The sequence below is a fragment of the Fusarium oxysporum genome, chromosome II (genome assembly GCF_013085055.1).
Source record: "Fusarium oxysporum Fo47 chromosome II, complete sequence".
Classification (NCBI taxonomy): domain Eukaryota; kingdom Fungi; phylum Ascomycota; class Sordariomycetes; order Hypocreales; family Nectriaceae; genus Fusarium; species Fusarium oxysporum.
This window is the reverse complement of record NC_072841.1, coordinates 1,534,864-1,552,344: the sequence shown is the minus strand read 5'-3', so window position 1 is coordinate 1,552,344 and position 17,481 is coordinate 1,534,864. Positions and strand designations below refer to the sequence as shown.

The following is a 17,481-nucleotide window of genomic DNA, read 5'->3' as shown; positions in this document are numbered from 1 at the left end:
TGCGTTGATCATCAACAAGACTAGAGACCCCTAATCGGTAGACTTGAGTATAGTTGAATAGAAGTATCTTCCTCGACATCACCTGAAGGGTTCAAAGCATTCCATGCAGCTTTGTCTAACTCGCCTCCATATGTGATTATTCTCTCCAGATGGTTTCGGGCACTCTCTTGTTCCATTAGTCTTGCTTTCTGCCCTTCTTCAGCCTGAAACTGCGAGACTGGGCTGATGGGAAGGATCAGATCTGCAATGTAAAAAGAGGCCATGGCTCGTAATCGAAGATAATGTTGATTCCTTGAGTAAGGCATATCCTGCATCAGTACATCCATCCTCTTCGTGATATCCTTCATGATGGATAATGCCTGGACTCGCAGCTCGTACTTCTTGTGAAGCCTCCCCGTTTCAACGCTGTCTGTTTCGTCACTTGCGACGCTTTCATCATTGTCGAAAGACTCTCGGCGAGGATCTTCATCAATCTCGCTCTCCAGCCGATCTAGGGCCAGTATATGTTCGGTATGCGTATTGTAGATTTCACAGCTAAACAGAGCAATCCAGAAGTCCAAGGCTGAGACGACCTTTGGGGTCTTGTAGTCATAGGGATGCTGCTGGATCAGGGTATCGAAATAGGCCTTGACCTTGTTCATATTGGCAGCCCGGCCCCATCTCTTGGTAGATTTTGGTTGGTTCTCATGTGAGCTTTCATCTTGTTGTAAAGTCTCTTCACCCTCACGCATAAGAATTTCTGCGCCAATGGCCCAGAGATCATGATGCCGAATATCGATAGGGAGACCAGACGGACGCAACTGTAGAATAAGGCCATACGCGCGAGATGCCTTAGCTATCTCTCCTCGATCAAGAAAGTAGTGAATAGACTGCAAGAGAACATCAAAATGGCCGCCCCGTTTACGACTTGTGGATTTCTTAGACTTTGGGCGCGCTGCTTCGTCTCCTTCTGTCTCCGGATCTTCATCACTCTCGGCTTCAATAGAAAAGGCTTCATTCGATGAGATGCCGCGATGCGGAAAGTCGCGTATGCGTCGTGAAGGGTTCTCTTCCGTTTCTGAGAGGCCAGCGATAGCGAACTGGGCAACTACACCAGGAGAATGGCTGAGAGGGTTGGTGGTGCTTTGGGGCAGTGAGCTTGGAAAATCGTCATCTGTTGTTTCTGGCCGCTTGCGTTTATTTGATCTTATTTGCTGCGAGAATGATGGCGGATCGAGTAAGGAGTCCATTTTGCGGTGGAATTTTGAGTGATGCTGAGGTTGATGCTGGTCGATGTGAAGTCTTGAAAGTCTTAGTAGGTAAGGCCCAGGGCCCCACTGATGTAGCTTATATCGTTACTTCGAATTGTAGAAAGACAAACACTTCGGCTGCAACTGTCTTCATACCTAACCTGACGCGATGAACAAGCAGGAAGAAAACTGAATGCACCTCAGCTTAGTGAAGGCGAAGCACGTTAAAATGCCGTTAGATGTTGATACCATGACTTCACATCCCAGTTCATCAGTAAAGCTCTTAGGTTCATTTCTATTGACCCAATCACAAAGCTCAGCATAATCATCCTATGTACATAAATCCCCTCTACTTTTACAATTGCTTCATCTTCTGCTGCTGGCTCTGTTTAGATTCGGTCAAAGTAAGTCCACTGACCAGGGGCGGGCTTCTCCTCGAGATCCTCCCAGCTATAAGCTATTAGTAAGAATTCCAGACTGTTGATATAATCGTCGCAACTTACACCTTGGACTTCTCCATGGTCTCAACTAGCTTAAGCTCGCCCTCGGCGACTTGAATAACTTCCTCGATAAGGCCAGCTCCGATCTTCTGCTCGAGCTCGTGGACCCTGTCGTGCGAATTAGCGTGCCTGTCCGAGTTCCGGTTATGAATGTCCAGAAATAACGTACTGGTCGGCAGTCATCTGAGGCTCATCCTCCCACTCAATCTTCTCATGATCCTCAAGAGGCTTGCGCTCTGCCCAAGTAACCTGGTCCTCTCGCTCCTTTTGTGTTCGAATTCCCTCGTACTCAGGACCTTCATCCTCTTCGCCATTCCACTCCTCGACTCGGATATCGCCCGCCTCGTGCTTTCGGCCCACCACAAAGATCTTGTCGCCGAGCTTAACAGTGTGAGCCTCGCTGCCGTCAACGCGGCCGCTGGCCACTCGGAACTGAGAGGAGTTCTTGCTGACGAGCTCCTTGGCGCGAACCGCCCACTCGTTGTAACCTGGAGGAATCATCTGCTCGACGAGGGACATGCGGTGCTTGGTGATAGCCTCAACGGATTGACGGTACATGGAGGTCTCGGGGATGCTCTGGAGCTTGCTGAGGGTTGTGCCGTACAGGTAGAGGAGGGTCGATCGTGGCGTGGCATGAGTCCAGAGACCAGTGAGACCGGTGGGAGTGCCGGCCTCTAGGTAGCGTGCAAACACACGAGCTGTTGGCCTCATCCTGGCGAGGTCAATTGCAATTGCTTCGTCGTGACTTAGTTGACGGGATGGTCAGAGGAAATTGAATTGACCTCATTGGACTCTAGCCCCCAGCATTGACGATCCAGAATGCACGTGTGTGCTCACGTGACTCTTCAACATCGTCATGACGAGTCAATGCCAGATGATAGGTACCTTATGTAGTTGTAGTTAAAGATATTCACCACGGCCAGGGAAAACTCAAGATTTTGCATTGACAATATGTCGCAGTGTTGCATGTCAACTATTGATCGAGATCATGCAGGTCTAATATCGTTGAATCCATTCACACCACATCACCAGGTCTCTACATCTTAGAGCTAGCAATAGACTCATAAAGTCCGTTGCAAGTATAAAGAGAAAAAAGAAGCCCTCAAATCTTGAGTTGGTTGATATCTCAATACCTGAATCAAGACAATATCTTATACCTTCCAGACATATGACTTGGATCTTGACGTAAGAAAACTGAAAAAGAAACACAGCACGCGTTGCGTTCGCTCATATCATGGACGTAAAGTCCGACTCGGCGTTTGCATGCCGCGTGTCTGAGCGACGCATAATTAAATCACACATCCCTTTGTCACTAACTTAAGAAGACTCCTCGCGGCTCTTTCGGTAAGCGGCCTATAGCACAACATGTCAGCCCTTTTCTACGTGTCTATGCTCAAAACCCAGAGGCACGACGCACTTCTTGCTCAGACTGGAGGCCCTCGATAACGGGGGCGAGCTCGGTGAGAATCTCGTATGCCTTCTTGTGGTACTCAATCTGAGCGGAGACAAGTTCGGCAAGGTTGCGCAGGGGCTCAGGTGTGTCAAGAACCTAGTTTGGTCAATACGGTCATACTTGATGCTCGACTGTTTCGGGTGTAAACTCACATTCTTCATGACACCAACGGCCTCCTCGGTCTGAGTGACAAACTCGTCCTCAGCCTTCTCGATTTCCTCCTGGGCCTCAGGGCTCAGCTCTTGCTCCTCATGGGGCTGGTCGCCATGTGCATGGCCGCCCAGCTTGAAAGTGGTACCCTTGGCGTGAGCTTTGACGGCATCCAGGGAGAGGCGAGAGTTCTCAACGTTCTTGCGGGCGCGGGTAGCGAAAGTCAAGTTGGTGTTGAGGGTAGTGTTCCAACCGGCGAGGAAACGGCTCTGGATCTGGGCATCCTGGGCAAGACGAGCCTCACCAACACGCTCGCTGGCAAGCGCATACTTCTCCAGGGCGGTTGCGAGGGGGTCCTCTCCGGCACCGGTGTGGTGCTGGTGGAGGAGCTGGCTGCTAGCCAGACTGGCGCGAGCGACAGCATGGCTGAATGTCTTAGGCTGAGGCTTGGCGGCAGGAGGAGCGACGAGGGCAGCCTGAGCTTCGGCGGGAGAGGTAGCAGACGAGAGGAGGCTGACCTTTTCGCTGACGGTGCGACCAAGGTCCTGGAAAGTCTCCTTGATGTTAGGGGGGTAGTCGTAGGCCTCGTTAGAGTACTGAGAGCTATAAAAAGCATGTTAGATCACCAACACCCCTAGCATGTGATGGCGCAGACAGATATCCAGTGGACTTACGTCACAGCAAGCATCTTCTGGTGGGCTTGCTTGAGGGCATCGACGCGCTTCTCGAGATCGATGTAGTCAGGAGGGAGTTGGGTCTGTAGGCCACATGTAAGAATACCAGCGGCGCGATAGAGTGCAAAACGGCTCAACCCACCTTGTCCTCAGTTTGACCGAACTGCTCCTTGGTGTACTGGAAGGTGCGCGACGCAAAGGGGGTGATAGAAGCCCCAAGGTTGCTATTTGAACATGGTGAGCCTGAGGTTCGATCACGGCCAGCACTTGGAGGAACAAGATTGCGCAACTGTGCTATCTTGTTAATTCCAGGGGAGCACATACGACAGGTTCTTGCCAAGGTTGGTTCCAAAGTTTCCGAAATCCATTGTGTCGGTTTGTCCGGGATAATTGAGTATTCGATCGGTTGTTTGATGCGAGGTCGATTGGAGACTTGGAGAAGTGAAAGGGGGATGTTATGTTGCGTCAGCGCGGATTGAGGCAGAAGTAGGTAAGGTAAAGGTAAAGGTCAGGTAGGTATGGATGATTAGAGATATGGGAACGCTGTCACAAGAGAAAACCCCACAACAGCAGCCCAGGTACTGTAGCTGACTGGAGCCTTGAGTTTTTCCCTTTTCCAGGGGCTCGAGGGGCTTACAGGCTCACCACCTCACAGGCTGGGTCCCCTCCTTACAGTTGAGTCCAAGCATCCCAGAGCATCCATTTAAAACGGGCCCGCCACATACCTTGTCTAGGCGAGTGCAGATCTCGAAAGGTGGCCCTAGCTCTTCTGATACAGCAAGGTACCGATACAAAACTCCCTAATCATCAGCCACAACTTAAGGGTAGCTCAGATCAGCCGCTACCACAAGAACTAATAGTTTTCTGCCTACAAAGATAAGCCGCTTTGATGACGAGTCCTCTTGCGAGTCCCTTTTGCAGGGCGTTTTAACACTCACAGCAAATCTGAAGCAGGAAACCCCAAGTGAGAGGGTATCTATCGATCTATTGATAATTGTACTGGGATAAATTATAGATCTGATGTTCTTTTAGACTCCGTAAACATTGCTCGTTCAAAATACTTGTTCCGCCTCTTCCTCTTTGAATCGTATGAAAGCTCTTTACTCTCATCAATCAATCCAAAATGTGTTTGTTGTCAGCCCAAGAAGGCTCGACTCCCCTGCATACCGATTCATAATCTCGCAAAATAGGACTTTGGTTGTCCAAATTGGGTGTTGTCCAGAACATAGTCCAGTTGCACCCAGACAACTTACTGGTACCCAAAGAACGCTCAAAATACCACTTGTTCACCGGATTATCCTTCCTACTTCTCCACGATACACCATCGGGGAGACAGCCTCGCACCATGGCGTTGAAAACAATATCAGCGCAACCACCACTGCCCTGGCTCTTCCTCAGGACGGCGAATTTATCTAGATATGGAACGTAACGGCCTTGCTCGTACGCGGTATGGTCGTCCAAGCCTTCGGGCTTCTCCCATGTCAGGATGGCCCCTCCTTCGTATTCTCCAGCGATGATCACGCCGGCCAGATTCTCGTTGACTCTATTGAGATAGTCATCCACATCCAGTTTTCTGCCAAATGAGTCCTCGATGAGATGGACCAGTCGAGGGAGGTCGATGCACTTATCGGTCAACCGGAGTCTGGGACTTCCAGGCTTGGGCGGAACCCATGGATTCTCCCGAGGGTGAGGGAATACTCGAAGAGGCATACCCTTTTTAAGTAGAGTCGAGCCTCCAGATGCCCCCACGGTGGGTTCCCTACCAGAATTCGTTGGTGCGCGCGCCATCGGGAGGGACGACGAGAAGACGGGCTTGTCTGTGAGAAGGTTGTGCAGTAGTGGATTTTTCTTCCTCCGAGTTGTTACTATACCACCGATTCCAAAGAAAGAATCGGATCCGGTAGCTTCGTTGGGCTCAAATGACGTTTTCATAAGATTGGCCGCAGCATCAGGTGTAGTAATGAGAGCAGATGAAGTATGTGGTAGCATCGCCAAAGCATCTTTAGCAAGGGCCAAATTCGCAGCATGTGCAGTGATCGAGGCGCGGAGGTCCTTGTCGTCTGCTAGGGGGGATCCGTCAGGGCCCATGAGCTCCTTAAGAATCGGTTCATATTCTTGTTCCAAGTTAATGAATCGATGGGATGCACCAGGCCGGCCGGTCATTGGTGTTGCTCCAAGTGGATCAAGAAGAATGATTCTCTCCACGAGAGCAATGGGTTTTGGGGGGGCAGCATCGGCCTCAGCAGATGTGTCAGTGGTATTGGACTGCACGCCTGCAAAGTACCTAGTGAGAGCTAGCACGATTTGATTTGAGTCGACAGGCTGGGGCGGACGGGTCTCATCGCGGCTGACCACTGAAGGGATAACCGGCATCATGCGGTGGTGCAAAATGTGGTTGATAAAAGCAGGATCGTCAAGTCGGATATCAGTCGTCTGTGGTCTGCCCTTCTGTCCGACAGGTTCCGAGCACACAAACGCATGCTTTACGACACGAGCCCCATGTTCTCCGAAGCTGTCAATGGCTTCGCAAAGGCGGAAGGCCTGGTCTTGGAAAGTCATGCGAGATTCATCAATGCCACAGTCAATGACTACGACGCTCAAGAGCCCGAGCTTGCGCAATTGAGACAGCGTATTTGCTACTCCCGCTAGAGTTGTGGCATCGATCTCTTGTGGAACACGAAGCTTCATGATAGCAACATGCGGAGGCGCCATGTCTAGGGGCTCCGTTTCCCGCTGCGGATCACCCTGGACGAATAGAGGTGCATCGGTGAGAGACTTTGGGTTCTTGCCGGTGTACTTTTGAAGATATCCTTTGGCATCTCGCTTGGTTGCCGATACCTCCAAGACGGAGACAATGAAGTCCTGGTATTAATTAGATAAGTCGTGCAGTAAGTAAGTACTAAGTTTTAGGTGACATACTCTGTCGATGGCCTTTTTCTTGGCAAGTGCTGTAGAGGCTGCCGACATGCGACGAGTGGCACCTTTGCCGAGACATGGCAACGAGATGCTGTTGCCGGATTGTGAAGCAAAGCCGCGATATCGGGATCGAATTGGGGTCGCAATGCTATGTGACGATGTTATGAGGCGTGAGTCCGTAGATGGTGCACAGTGGCCACATCGAGGTGCCTGCTTCAATACGCGGGGCCAGCTCATGATGTCCGGCAGTGACGACTTTGTGCCTGGTTCTTGGCAGGCCGGTGTAGAATAAGGTAATAAAAGAACTTCGAATGAGTCTTCGTATTTAAAACAAACACCTCCCCCGAATGACCTGCAATTTAATATAATATGGGCGGCCGTAGGGGGAGAAGGTCCAATGTTAACTGCAGAGCATCGCTGGGCAGGGAACCCTAAATGGGGGAAAGATGCTAGGGAGCAGCAGTGACAATGCTCTGCTTTCTCGTGAGTCAAAATTCAACGAGACGAATGGAACCGGCACCTTAGTTATCAGATCCCCGGGTAGTGGAGGTGTAACAACTTTTTTTTTGGTCGGCGGCATGTGGGCGATAAGCTGATAAGCCCCAGATTCAATGCCGATGTCGCTGAAGATGACGATGACGTTTCATGTGACAAGAGACTAAGACTTGTGACTATAAGTAAGATATTCTAATAGTAGTGGTAATTAGCAGTAAACAGAAGTTGCTCCTTGTATTTCTTCCATTTTGCAATCGTATGGTTGGTTCTCTTCTCATGAACCAGCTGTGAGTTACCCCTGAGGCTGGACACTTGAATGGCCACTACCATAGCTCACGAAATAAAATATGAAGCTCAACACAACCTGGTTTGACCATTTTCATAGGTAATTAGATGTTCAAAACTCCTCATACTCTGAGGCATCCTGATTTTCTTACATATAACGTGGACAGTGCCAACATACAATATCTCCACAGAAGAAATCAGAGTAAAATACCGTGTCTACTATGTAGCACATTGAACCAGCATTTATTTACAATAATGAGCCAGCAGTCCATCTATCGATAGTAGATAGCTATTTTTCCGATACTCTAAGAGTTTCGTCAATAAGATTGTTAGCAGAGAGCACATGTATCTATATCAAGATCTTACCCTACTAAATGCATCCAGAGTGTCTGCTTCGGCCTGAAAGGAAAAGAATGTTCTTGAGAAAAAGCACTCCAACACTACCGCATGGAAACAAACTCACCAAACGGATATATCAACCATGCTCTACAGCCTGGAAATGGATGGCTTCCTGTCACATGTAAGTGTGCCCCTACCTCTCGGCATCATGCGGCAGAGGCTGATATTGAGCCTATTAGAATTCATGTTTCAATTCGCAAAAGGAATGAACGGCGTTTTGATGCCGAGTTTCAGCTTTCAATGTATTAAAGCCACAATATTGGACGGCCTATCCTTAGCGCGAACTGATAGCATTTCAATACTCTGAATCAGAGCCGACATATCCGGTTCAACTCGAGACCTATCCTACCTTTGAGACTTACAATCCTTTGACTACAAAATGCTATTTAATAGTTAGGTATTGCTTTAAAAACTGGTAAGAGTGCGAGTTGTGTCCCGCCAGATATACATAAATAAAAGCATGTTGCTAGAATACTGGCCAATATAGAAATGTAGTTATTAGTTGATGACCGGTATGTGAGAATAGCAAGAAAACGATGTGATGGTTGTTTTTGCAAAGGCTACAATGTCTACCACCACCGTCCTAGCTGAACAGCATGTCAGAGGCCATTTTCAACGCCATCTTTTCAAGGGTCCAAGGCGAGACCCCAGCTCAGTCATGAGATAAGGCTAGACTGAGGTAGAAGGAGGGAAATATATATGGGAATGTTATTCTCGTTCTGTTATGTTTGCTCTGCTGTATCGGTCTAAGCAAATATTCTCTTTCTGTAACGACGGCACATCATGATCATTACTTCGATAACCACTGCTGAAGTCCGAGTGGTTCTTCGTGTATACTTCCTCGTTGTCCTTGCCCTGACAGGCTTCTTTGTGCGTAGGGTACTCCATGGACGCAACAAGCTTCGTATATTGGGCGGAGATAGCATCCTGGCCACGCGGGCTCTCAACTCTCTTGATGGGCTGGACCTTCTACTTGCTCCCCTGAAACTCCGAGCTCTTCCTAGCGGCGCATTTGGCTTCTCCTTCTTACTCTTCTTGTTTGTCTTGGGTAAAGCTGCCGATCTTCTTACGTCCTACCTCGTTGTCAACCACTTGATCCAATCGCGCTGCTCGTTCGGTCAGGGCCTTGTCTTTGACGATGGTACCAAACTTCCCATGCCGCCATTCAACGGACGGCCGTTCCAAGTTGTGCAAAATGCACAGCTTCTGGCTGTCAATAATTCATGTCCTTATGGTATCTACAAGAAGCTAAATACCGACTCAAGCTTCTGTCCAGAGAAGAGAGACATTCTCGGATCATGGAACTGCAACATCGTCAACGACCAGACACCGCAGAGTTGGCCATCCGGAACAAACTCCTCGGATATTGCCGAAGACATGAATCAGAAAGGACTGATATATAACAATGGATACGTTGAACAAACCCAGTGGTCCTCCGGATTCGTTAATCATCTCGTTATCTGGAGCACGTCTGCATCTCTCGACAGCGACGGGTCATTATGGTCTGTTAAAGCAGCCGTCGAAACAACGTACAAGTCAGAGGATGATATCCAACTCACTCCACTAACTTGCTCCGTCTCAGCATCAGGTGCAGAGCGAACCATCAAAGACATGGCATCTGGAACGGCTCTAAAAGAATGGGTCCCAACTTTCCAGGGTTTGATGTACAATGGTTTCAACACCTCCGCCATTCAGGACGTACAAGATGCACTGGCAATACTATTAAATACCATGACTATGATATCCGGTGGAAACAACTACCTTCTCGCTGAGCCAGAAGCAGGCCAAGATAAGACCCAGGGATGTCTTGCAAGAGCGGCGTACGTCCCGACAGTTATGGTGGTCATCTTCCTCGTTGTGGCAGGTCTTGGTATTACGGCATTTGTTGCATGGTGCATAACCTCTCTCCGTCTATTCCGATCCCCATCTGAGTTGGAGGCTCTCCCTCTGAGCGCTGAAGAGTGGGCTGCCTTTGCAGCGAGAGAATACCTCAGTACTGCGAACAACAATCAAGACGTTGTCGTGGCACCAGTGGAGACATCTGAGCTGAAGAGCTTCAGAGTCGGATTCTCTCAACCTAATATTGGAAGAATAGGCATGTACCAGAGAAGGCAAGGGAATCTGTTGAATCAATGAAGTTCTTCGAAGCAATGAATTAGCTATGTGCTATTATGTTTACTTCTTCGTGTTTGTATGACACTGACGGATGCTGGATGTCTATACCCCATGTTAGCTTACACCTCCACCCAACTGCATTTCATAGCAATGGAACCAAACTCCACATCATTATTCCCGCAGACTTGTTGGTTCTCTTACTTCGAATAATTTATAAGCAGATAAAAAACTATTTATTTCTGACTTCTTCTGCTACATTGTTGTCTGTCTAAATAATCTCAACAGGCTAACTGGCAGCTCTGACGTCTTAGAATAATCACCACGACCTAGCTCAACACAATGGCTCCCACACTACTATGGATTGGACTCGGGAATATGGGGAGGGTAAGACTCATCTTGCTGTTTTACAAGACGAACAAATGAAAACTGAATGGTAACAGGGAATGAGCAAGAATATCGTTGAGAAGGGCAACTTGGATGGCCCCCTTCTCTTGTACAACCGTTCATCTCAGAGGGCCACTGACTTCAGTGCCAAGTTTCCGGCCGGTAAGACTGAAGTCGTTGGGTCTCTTGCCGACGGCGTCTCGAGAGCCGATGTCATCTTCTCCTGCATTGCCAACGATGAAGCCGTTCAAGAAACCTTCAAGGCGATGCTTGAGGGAAACGTCAAGGGCAAGCTATTCATCGAGAGCTCAACCATCCACCCAGACACCACCGAGGCTATTGCAAAGGATGTTGTAGCCAAAGGAGCCGAGTTCGTCGCTGCTCCTGTATTCGGTGCTCCTCAAATGGCTGAGGCTGGTCAGCTCGTCGGTGTTCTTGCTGGACCTGCTGCCAGCGTTGCAAGGGCAAAGCCGTGGTTCAAGGGCGTAACTTCCAGCAAGGAGATTGATCTCTCGGATAAGCCTTACAGCAAAGCTTTGACTCTGAAGGTCCTTGGAAACACATTCATCCTGAACATGGCCGAGCAGCTCGCTGAGGCGCACGTTGTGGCCGAAAAGACAGGTCTGGGCACTGAAGCCATCCACCAGATTGTCGACTCGATCTTCGGTGGGCCTTACACTGCCTATAGCCAGCGTATGCTCACGGGCGACTACTATAACCGTGATGAACCTCTTTTTGCAGTTGAGCTCGCGAGAAAGGATGCTCGACATGCTATGAGCTTGGCTGAATCTGTTGGTGTGAGACTTCGAAATGTTGAGGCTGCTGATGCGCATTTGGCAATGGCTTATGAGCATGCGGGCTCATCGGCAGACATGGCTGGAATCTACGGAGCTATTCGAAAGGAATCTGGTCTCAAGTACGAGAACGATGCTTAGACGTTTGTATCTGTGTGAGAAGCTGTGGGAATACCTACTACCTATAAGAAAACATTGCAAATACAAACACTCTCAACTATTTGTCTAAGCACGCTTGGTAACAAGATCTATATATCGACTTGATGCTATTTACTCAAGTAGGTATATTTATTAAGTAAGGCATTATTAGATTTCAAAGCGGATCCCGAAGGTGTCGAGGTGTAGGGTAGCTAGCTTGGCGTCTCCGCTGACTCAGCCTGAACCTCGCTATTGAGTGATGCAACCAATCCAGCTACAAGCTCTCAATCATCGAATACACCAACCGCCAAACAAGCTCCTGTATCCCGACTTCGACCGAACCTCATTAATCGCACGCTTGTCCGATCGATATTCTCCTGCCGGCAGGACCAGACTCGAAGCACAACCTCAATCATGGCTCAAGGGTACGCAGCGACGCATTCCCTCCCCTGTAAACGACGCGTGTAAGGTCTAACCAAAGCGCAGATACGCCGTCTTCATCGGCCTCGTTGTCATCGCCGCCCTGTGTGTGGCATCATGGTTCCTGGCTCCCAAGGGCGAAAACCAAGTGTCGGTCTACCCATCCCGTCGATGCGATTCATCGCAGGCCGCTTGCGACAACACAGCTGACCCTTTCTCCTTACAGACTCTGGCGATCCTCTGCTATTCTGGCCATCGTGAGCTGCTACCTTATGTGGGCGATTACGTTCCTCGCTCAACTTCACCCTCTTATTGCGCCGAGAAAAAGCGGTATCCGAGAAGAGCACCTCCACTAGACATCCACCTATAATACACGCCAAGGAAGAGCTGGAAAGATGACGAGGGCTGTTGTGATGGTACGGTTGTAATTTTACATTGTTGGACTTTTGACACTTGAACTGGTATTGTTTTTTTATTACATATGGAGTTGGAACGCCTGTTATACCAAGCCAAAGACGCACTTTGCAGACCATCATTTTGCTTCGGACAATTCCCGTGTGATTACTTGGCTTCGGTGGTAAAAGTCTATCCGACAGCAAGACGGCCTGCCCATTCCTTCGCATACATCAATAACGCCCATAGAGCTTTGCCGTCTGCTGCCACGCCACTTTCACCTATCGAGTCAACGTCGGCAAGGCCAGCAGCGAGCAGGACAGCCCGGCCGACCACCCAGCGTGAAGCTGCCCCTGCGATAGCGAGTAGACATGCTATGACATAGTTGCAATCAAGAAGAATGCGTAGTGCCTCGACATTGTTGGCCACGACGGCCCAGCCAAGTGATCGAGCTGAGGCGGGAACATCATAATCCCAGATCACCATCAAGATGGGAAATAGCTTCGTGGAGGATGATACCAGGAGAGCTGTAGACACTGAATTGGGCCTCGTGTATCGAGGAAGGATGCCCAGAAGGTTGAGGGGAGAGAAAGCGGAGGACGTGAGGAAGCGTATGCTCACATGGAAAGCTGCCGTTGAGAGTGCGCAAAAGATGACTTGGGCAAGAGTTAATCTATGATCAGAGCTTTCTTGGGAGTCATCTTACGGAAGAAGAGGTATTGAAAGACAATCGGCTGTTGTGAAAGTTTACCCAAGTTGCTTGCTCCTGGGATGGCATCAGGCACCATCTGCTTCTCCAATCGTGCCCATGTCAAGTACACATCAAAGAGAAGAAGAAGAGTGCCTAGACGGATAACAGAAGGCTAAGAAGTCATCGGTAAGGTGCATATGCCGTAATCTTTATTCATCACTTACATCTAAGCGATCATCGTCTCGCATCAAGGTATTGTATAGTAAATGTCGATAGACCTGCACCTGTTAGTACATGAGAAATCAAAACACGCAGTGAAGGCTCACCTGAGGTTTGATCAGGACTAAATCGATAAAAAGCACGACAAAGTCATGTTCGACATACTTGTCGCAGAAGCGGCCACAGTTGCGGCACACAGTGAGTCGGATATTGTGTCCGCTGGCCTTGTCCCCTGCGCCAGAATATGCAGTCCAGAGCGTCTTGACGGGATGTCTGCATTCAATGCAGATTGGCATATTGCCGCGTTACCAGATCGCTTATAAGAAATGTGAATTGATCAGTGATTTGACTGTGTGTCGTTTGGCTAACACCATATCATGGCCGGTTATGAATAGCGAGTCGTGGTGTTTAAAGTACCACGAGCCACGAAATTGACAGGTACTCGGGAATGACGTGGAGATAAAGGCGCTAGGACAAATGCCACCCCCCTGACTCGACATTCATGAAATTGAAAATCATTGAATACTATCCACCAACCAAGTAGGTAGTCACTGATTGCTCGAGTCACTTATCAATAACTGACATTCTATTTCTGAATTGTGCAATGTTATTGCTATGATTGATCATGAGTTCGAGATCAACCTAAGTATATCTAGATATATATGATATGTGCAGTCCCAAAACCATTATAGTTTTAGAAACACCCCAAGTTCTTCAAATTTGTTATAACGTATGCAATACCGAGTATCCTGAAGAATTGCGAATGCCTCCCAACGCCTCGCAGCTTAAGACTAGCTCCAACATGCAGTCCTCCAACAAACAACGCCTGCTTGTCTCTGCCCAAGCATTTCTACATGATTCTCAGCGATGGATCCATTGAGTTCAAGCTCTGTGGCCCCTCAATCGTCTTTATCGCCCTTTGCCACCATTCGTCCTCGAGCACCCCCCTCGCCTTCACTTCGGCTACTGCTCTTAATCTGTAGCGACTCCATAAGGCTGATCGGTGGTGCCCCTGAAGGACGTCCATCATCACTGCCGGTATCTGTTAATTCTATTAGATCGCCGTTTCGTTCGGGTCTGCTGCCTTCAGGCATTCCTCGTATCCTATCCAGTTGCGAACTTGGCTTGCGTGACAGGGCACCCCTAAGCCACGTCTCTACAGCCGCAGCCGCTTTGTCCAGTCCATTGCCCTGCTGTGTCGAGCCGATTTCTTGGCCCTCCCCTGATGGGTTCTCAACTATGCTCGATGATTCTCCTGATTTGAATCCAAAATGCGCCGTTTCTGAGCCCATAACAGACATGGAGGGTATCCCCTCCAGGGTGAGTCCAGGTAAGTGCTTTTTGGTCCATGTAGTGAGGTAGTCCTTATCTGGACCAGGAGCCCGTGTACTCATGCCCATGGAGCCAACACCACCAGGCCGACGCATCCAGGCCGGCAAGGTTTCACCCCCTTCGCTGATCGCACCTCGTCCCGGACTTGACATAACGGTGCCAGAAAGCTGGGGTCGGTGACCGAGGGAGCTCTGGCGACGAGACGAAGTGCCTGCAGATCCAGGAGGGTTACTGTATAGGTCAAGGCTCTGCCGGGGCGTCGAAAATGTCGAAACAGTCCTAATGCTCTTCTTTCGTCGAGGCGGGAAGTAACCCATCGCGTTCCTCGCAACCCGCGCAACCTCGACTGGTTGAGGAATTGAGTCAATTTTTACCCAACGTACATGTGTCCACGGTTTGTCTTCTTCAGAAGGTTGTGTCGCTGACGGCGTTCCATTAATTGGTCGGCTGAAGAAGTCATCATGAACGGCCGATGAGTTCTCTTCCACCGCAGGTGTTGGCGCAAGTAAGTCGACACTATGGGCGTTGTGCCACGAGGGTGGATCGCATGGCCGTCCTCTCACATCGCAGGCATCAACGGGAATTGTCAGCCATTTGCGCACCTGGATGCTATCTCGTGTCCAGAGCCCATTGGCCTTCCTGAAAGCATCCTCTCGACACTGGTATTTCAAGATTATGCCTGCATATGTATCACTGGGTTCAACCTTGTGAATGTAGACCAGGTATTCTTGAGTCTGGGGTTGTTCGGGAGTCGATTCGTCGGAATTACGGCGTTTATGATTCCCACTGACATCCAGTCCACCATTGACACCATCATGGCTCTCCAGCACCATGGCCCTTCTCGCAGCCTTCAGAGCTGTTTCCCGCTCTGCCAGCGAGCCAGCGCCCACATCATTCAGGTTGGGTTCCTGGGGAGGAGCTGGGCCCCAAGCACCACCTGTCTTCTTCATACTACCACTGCCAGAGAAGTCCCTGCCCCAGGTCCCAGGTCGAGAGCCCGCTCGATTGTGGGACCGAGACCTCCTAGCTGCGCCATTGTCACCTGATAGGAGAGAGGAGGTGAAGCCCTGGATCGAAGCCCAGCTTTGTGTTAGCGAATCGTTGAAGAAGTTGCTCAGATTCGCTGCGCTATTGGTGCGATGAGGGGCACCACCTCGTTCTGAGGGCAGAGGACTCGCGGAGCGGCTGTTGGCAGGGCTAAAAGCTGTCAAAAGGCCGTAGCTCCGCGCAGGAGATGGAGAAGCAGCGGTGTCGTGGACATTGAGGTTGCGGCCGCGGCGGGAGCGGCTGGCTTCCCGGGAGGTCGCAGTGTCACTGTCGTCGTCGAGGGCGCTAGCAAGACGCCGGTTTCGTGGGCGAATAGAAGTAGAATCCGATGTGTTGGCGGGTGCCAGGGCTGATGAGGACCGATGCGGCGAGGGCCGCGCAGAGCGTCTCGGTTCGGTCATGATAGTCGCCAACTCGGCGACGATAGATGCTCTCGGATTGTGCTGTGCAGGTGCAGCTTTTGCATCAGTGCGCGGCACTTATGGCACAGCTACCAGAGTCGTATTCGCAGTCATTCAGTCGAAAGCGGGCGACGTATCAAGGAGATGCTGAGGGTCGAGGAGGCGAGATAACGAGGCGGAGATGGATAACTAAGGTAAATGGAGGGTCCTTCCAGGGATCCCCGACTGCTAGCGGAGACGATGAGTAAGATCGAACGGAGCCAATTCTCTTGGGGTTTAAATAATGAATGTATTCATGCCCTGCTTTCTGGCGATCGTCAGGGAGAATGTATCTCAGCGGTCGTGGTATGGATTATGCTTCGTCGTAGGATATGATTGAGGTGGTCGTTGTAACTCAGGACAAGGTTGCTGGCTCCTGGCCTACCGAAGCCTACATGGACAGGTAACTTGTTAAGGTGTAGCTAATGCTAGATAGGGAGTACCTTAAGTAATGGGGCCAAGGTGGCACTCAATTATAGCCCGAGTACCATGGAGGCCAGACCTTCACGGGCTTTGCACGGCCTGGACCGAGTGATGCAAGCGGCATTGACTCGATCAATTCCAGTTCCAGCTCGTCATTCCAATCATTCCAATACAAGCTTTTTCACTGACTGGTTTTCATTTTGGGACTTGTTGGTCAAGACGACATGTTGTGCCCCAATCAGATAAATTTTATCATGACCATGCATAACCAAAGAACCCTTCCAATTAACGAGTAATGTACTCGCTTTAGCTGGGCAGCTGGGGCATTGTATTATCGATTTTGGGGGCCGCGTGGAGGATGAATTCCCCGACCCACGTCCACCTTTTTGCGCTCAAGATTGGCTGAGGTATCTTGCCTAGCGTCACGGATCACAATAAACCCCACTAACCAAGGTGACTTTGGCCCCTGAGAACTGTCCCAAGTCCCTGAACACCCTTCCAGAAGACGTCCACAGGCTGAGACCGGACCCTCCAGAAATGACTACATCATCATTGACCACACCATGAGTATTGAGGGAGAAGGTACCTACGATTTGCGCAAGCAATGAACTAGATGGTTATAAATAGTTCTTTTTAATACGAACTGTTAAAAATGTAGCACCTCTGACAATAATATTCCTCCATCATTGCTGCTTCTATCTTCGTTCTCCCGAAAGCATACCACATCCAGTTAACATGTCGTAATGCCGTTTCAATAGAATCTTGCCTGGTATGAGATGGCCCTATGTCTCCGCAAACATGCCTGGTTTATATGGCCTCCAATTTCTACTGATGATATTCTGTGCACCATATAGTTATTATGGTGCCTGGCATCTCCTATTGTCTTCGACGAACAGGGTCCAATTATTCGTCATGCTTTGTCTCAGCGGCGCCATGACGAAACCCGTTCCCTGGCTCCAAATCGCAAACTTTATCAGAGACCGT

The 17,481-nt window shown here is 49.6% G+C and overlaps 9 protein-coding genes across 9 annotated transcripts; 3 read left to right on the top strand and 6 right to left on the bottom strand.

Annotated features, from left to right (window-relative positions):
• Positions 1–20: 20 nt before the first annotated feature.
• On the bottom strand, positions 21–1,229 carry FOBCDRAFT_268882 (uncharacterized protein; the record flags this gene model as incomplete). The annotated part of the gene is made up of 1 exon (XM_059611425.1): positions 21–1,229. One exon carries the CDS (start codon positions 1,227–1,229, stop codon positions 21–23), a length of 1,209 nt encoding a protein of 402 aa, XP_059466721.1.
• Positions 1,230–1,443: 214 nt separating this feature from the next.
• On the bottom strand, positions 1,444–2,500 carry FOBCDRAFT_256813 (ETC complex I subunit conserved region-domain-containing protein). Its single transcript, XM_054703251.2, has 3 exons — positions 1,899–2,500; positions 1,733–1,837; positions 1,444–1,679 (listed from the first exon to the last, which is right to left on the bottom strand). Exons 1-3 carry the CDS (start codon positions 2,438–2,440, stop codon positions 1,619–1,621), a joined length of 708 nt encoding a protein of 235 aa, XP_054559226.2. The 5' UTR covers positions 2,441–2,500; the 3' UTR covers positions 1,444–1,618.
• Positions 2,501–2,554: 54 nt separating this feature from the next.
• Positions 2,555–4,604, bottom strand: FOBCDRAFT_214384 (BAR domain-containing family protein). Its single transcript, XM_031172997.3, has 6 exons — positions 4,331–4,604; positions 4,149–4,230; positions 4,007–4,089; positions 3,335–3,935; positions 3,147–3,278; positions 2,555–3,082 (listed from the first exon to the last, which is right to left on the bottom strand). Exons 1-6 carry the CDS (start codon positions 4,372–4,374, stop codon positions 3,047–3,049), a joined length of 978 nt encoding a protein of 325 aa, XP_031049782.1. The 5' UTR covers positions 4,375–4,604; the 3' UTR covers positions 2,555–3,046.
• Positions 4,605–4,971: 367 nt separating this feature from the next.
• FOBCDRAFT_214382 (acetyl-CoA:L-glutamate N-acetyltransferase) lies at positions 4,972–7,482 on the bottom strand. Its single transcript, XM_031172996.3, has 2 exons — positions 6,926–7,482; positions 4,972–6,868 (listed from the first exon to the last, which is right to left on the bottom strand). The coding sequence occupies exons 1-2, from the start codon at positions 7,157–7,159 to the stop codon at positions 5,120–5,122; spliced, it is 1,983 nt and encodes a 660-aa protein (XP_031049781.2). The 5' UTR covers positions 7,160–7,482; the 3' UTR covers positions 4,972–5,119.
• A 1,402-nt stretch (positions 7,483–8,884) lies between these two features.
• On the top strand, positions 8,885–10,237 carry FOBCDRAFT_268879 (uncharacterized protein; the record flags this gene model as incomplete). The annotated part of the gene is made up of 1 exon (XM_059611424.1): positions 8,885–10,237. One exon carries the CDS (start codon positions 8,885–8,887, stop codon positions 10,235–10,237), a length of 1,353 nt encoding a protein of 450 aa, XP_059466720.1.
• A 238-nt stretch (positions 10,238–10,475) lies between these two features.
• On the top strand, positions 10,476–11,612 carry FOBCDRAFT_14344 (NAD binding domain of 6-phosphogluconate dehydrogenase-domain-containing protein). The gene is made up of 2 exons (XM_031172994.3): positions 10,476–10,600; positions 10,657–11,612. The coding sequence occupies exons 1-2, from the start codon at positions 10,556–10,558 to the stop codon at positions 11,533–11,535; spliced, it is 924 nt and encodes a 307-aa protein (XP_031049779.3). The 5' UTR covers positions 10,476–10,555; the 3' UTR covers positions 11,536–11,612.
• Positions 11,613–11,824: 212 nt separating this feature from the next.
• FOBCDRAFT_214377 (putative vacuolar ATP synthase subunit E) lies at positions 11,825–12,485 on the top strand. Its single transcript, XM_059609379.1, has 3 exons — positions 11,825–11,957; positions 12,019–12,102; positions 12,179–12,485. Exons 1-3 carry the CDS (start codon positions 11,947–11,949, stop codon positions 12,306–12,308), a joined length of 225 nt encoding a protein of 74 aa, XP_059466719.1. The 5' UTR covers positions 11,825–11,946; the 3' UTR covers positions 12,309–12,485.
• On the bottom strand, positions 12,486–13,734 carry FOBCDRAFT_214376 (sterol homeostasis protein ARV1). Its single transcript, XM_031172992.3, has 4 exons — positions 13,363–13,734; positions 13,261–13,314; positions 13,052–13,208; positions 12,486–13,001 (listed from the first exon to the last, which is right to left on the bottom strand). Exons 1-4 carry the CDS (start codon positions 13,549–13,551, stop codon positions 12,538–12,540), a joined length of 864 nt encoding a protein of 287 aa, XP_031049777.1. The 5' UTR covers positions 13,552–13,734; the 3' UTR covers positions 12,486–12,537.
• A 112-nt stretch (positions 13,735–13,846) lies between these two features.
• On the bottom strand, positions 13,847–16,492 carry FOBCDRAFT_214372 (uncharacterized protein). The gene has a single exon (XM_031172990.3). The coding sequence runs from the start codon at positions 16,033–16,035 to the stop codon at positions 14,155–14,157; it is 1,881 nt and encodes a 626-aa protein (XP_031049775.2). The 5' UTR covers positions 16,036–16,492; the 3' UTR covers positions 13,847–14,154.
• Between the last annotated feature and the right edge of the window lie 989 nt (positions 16,493–17,481).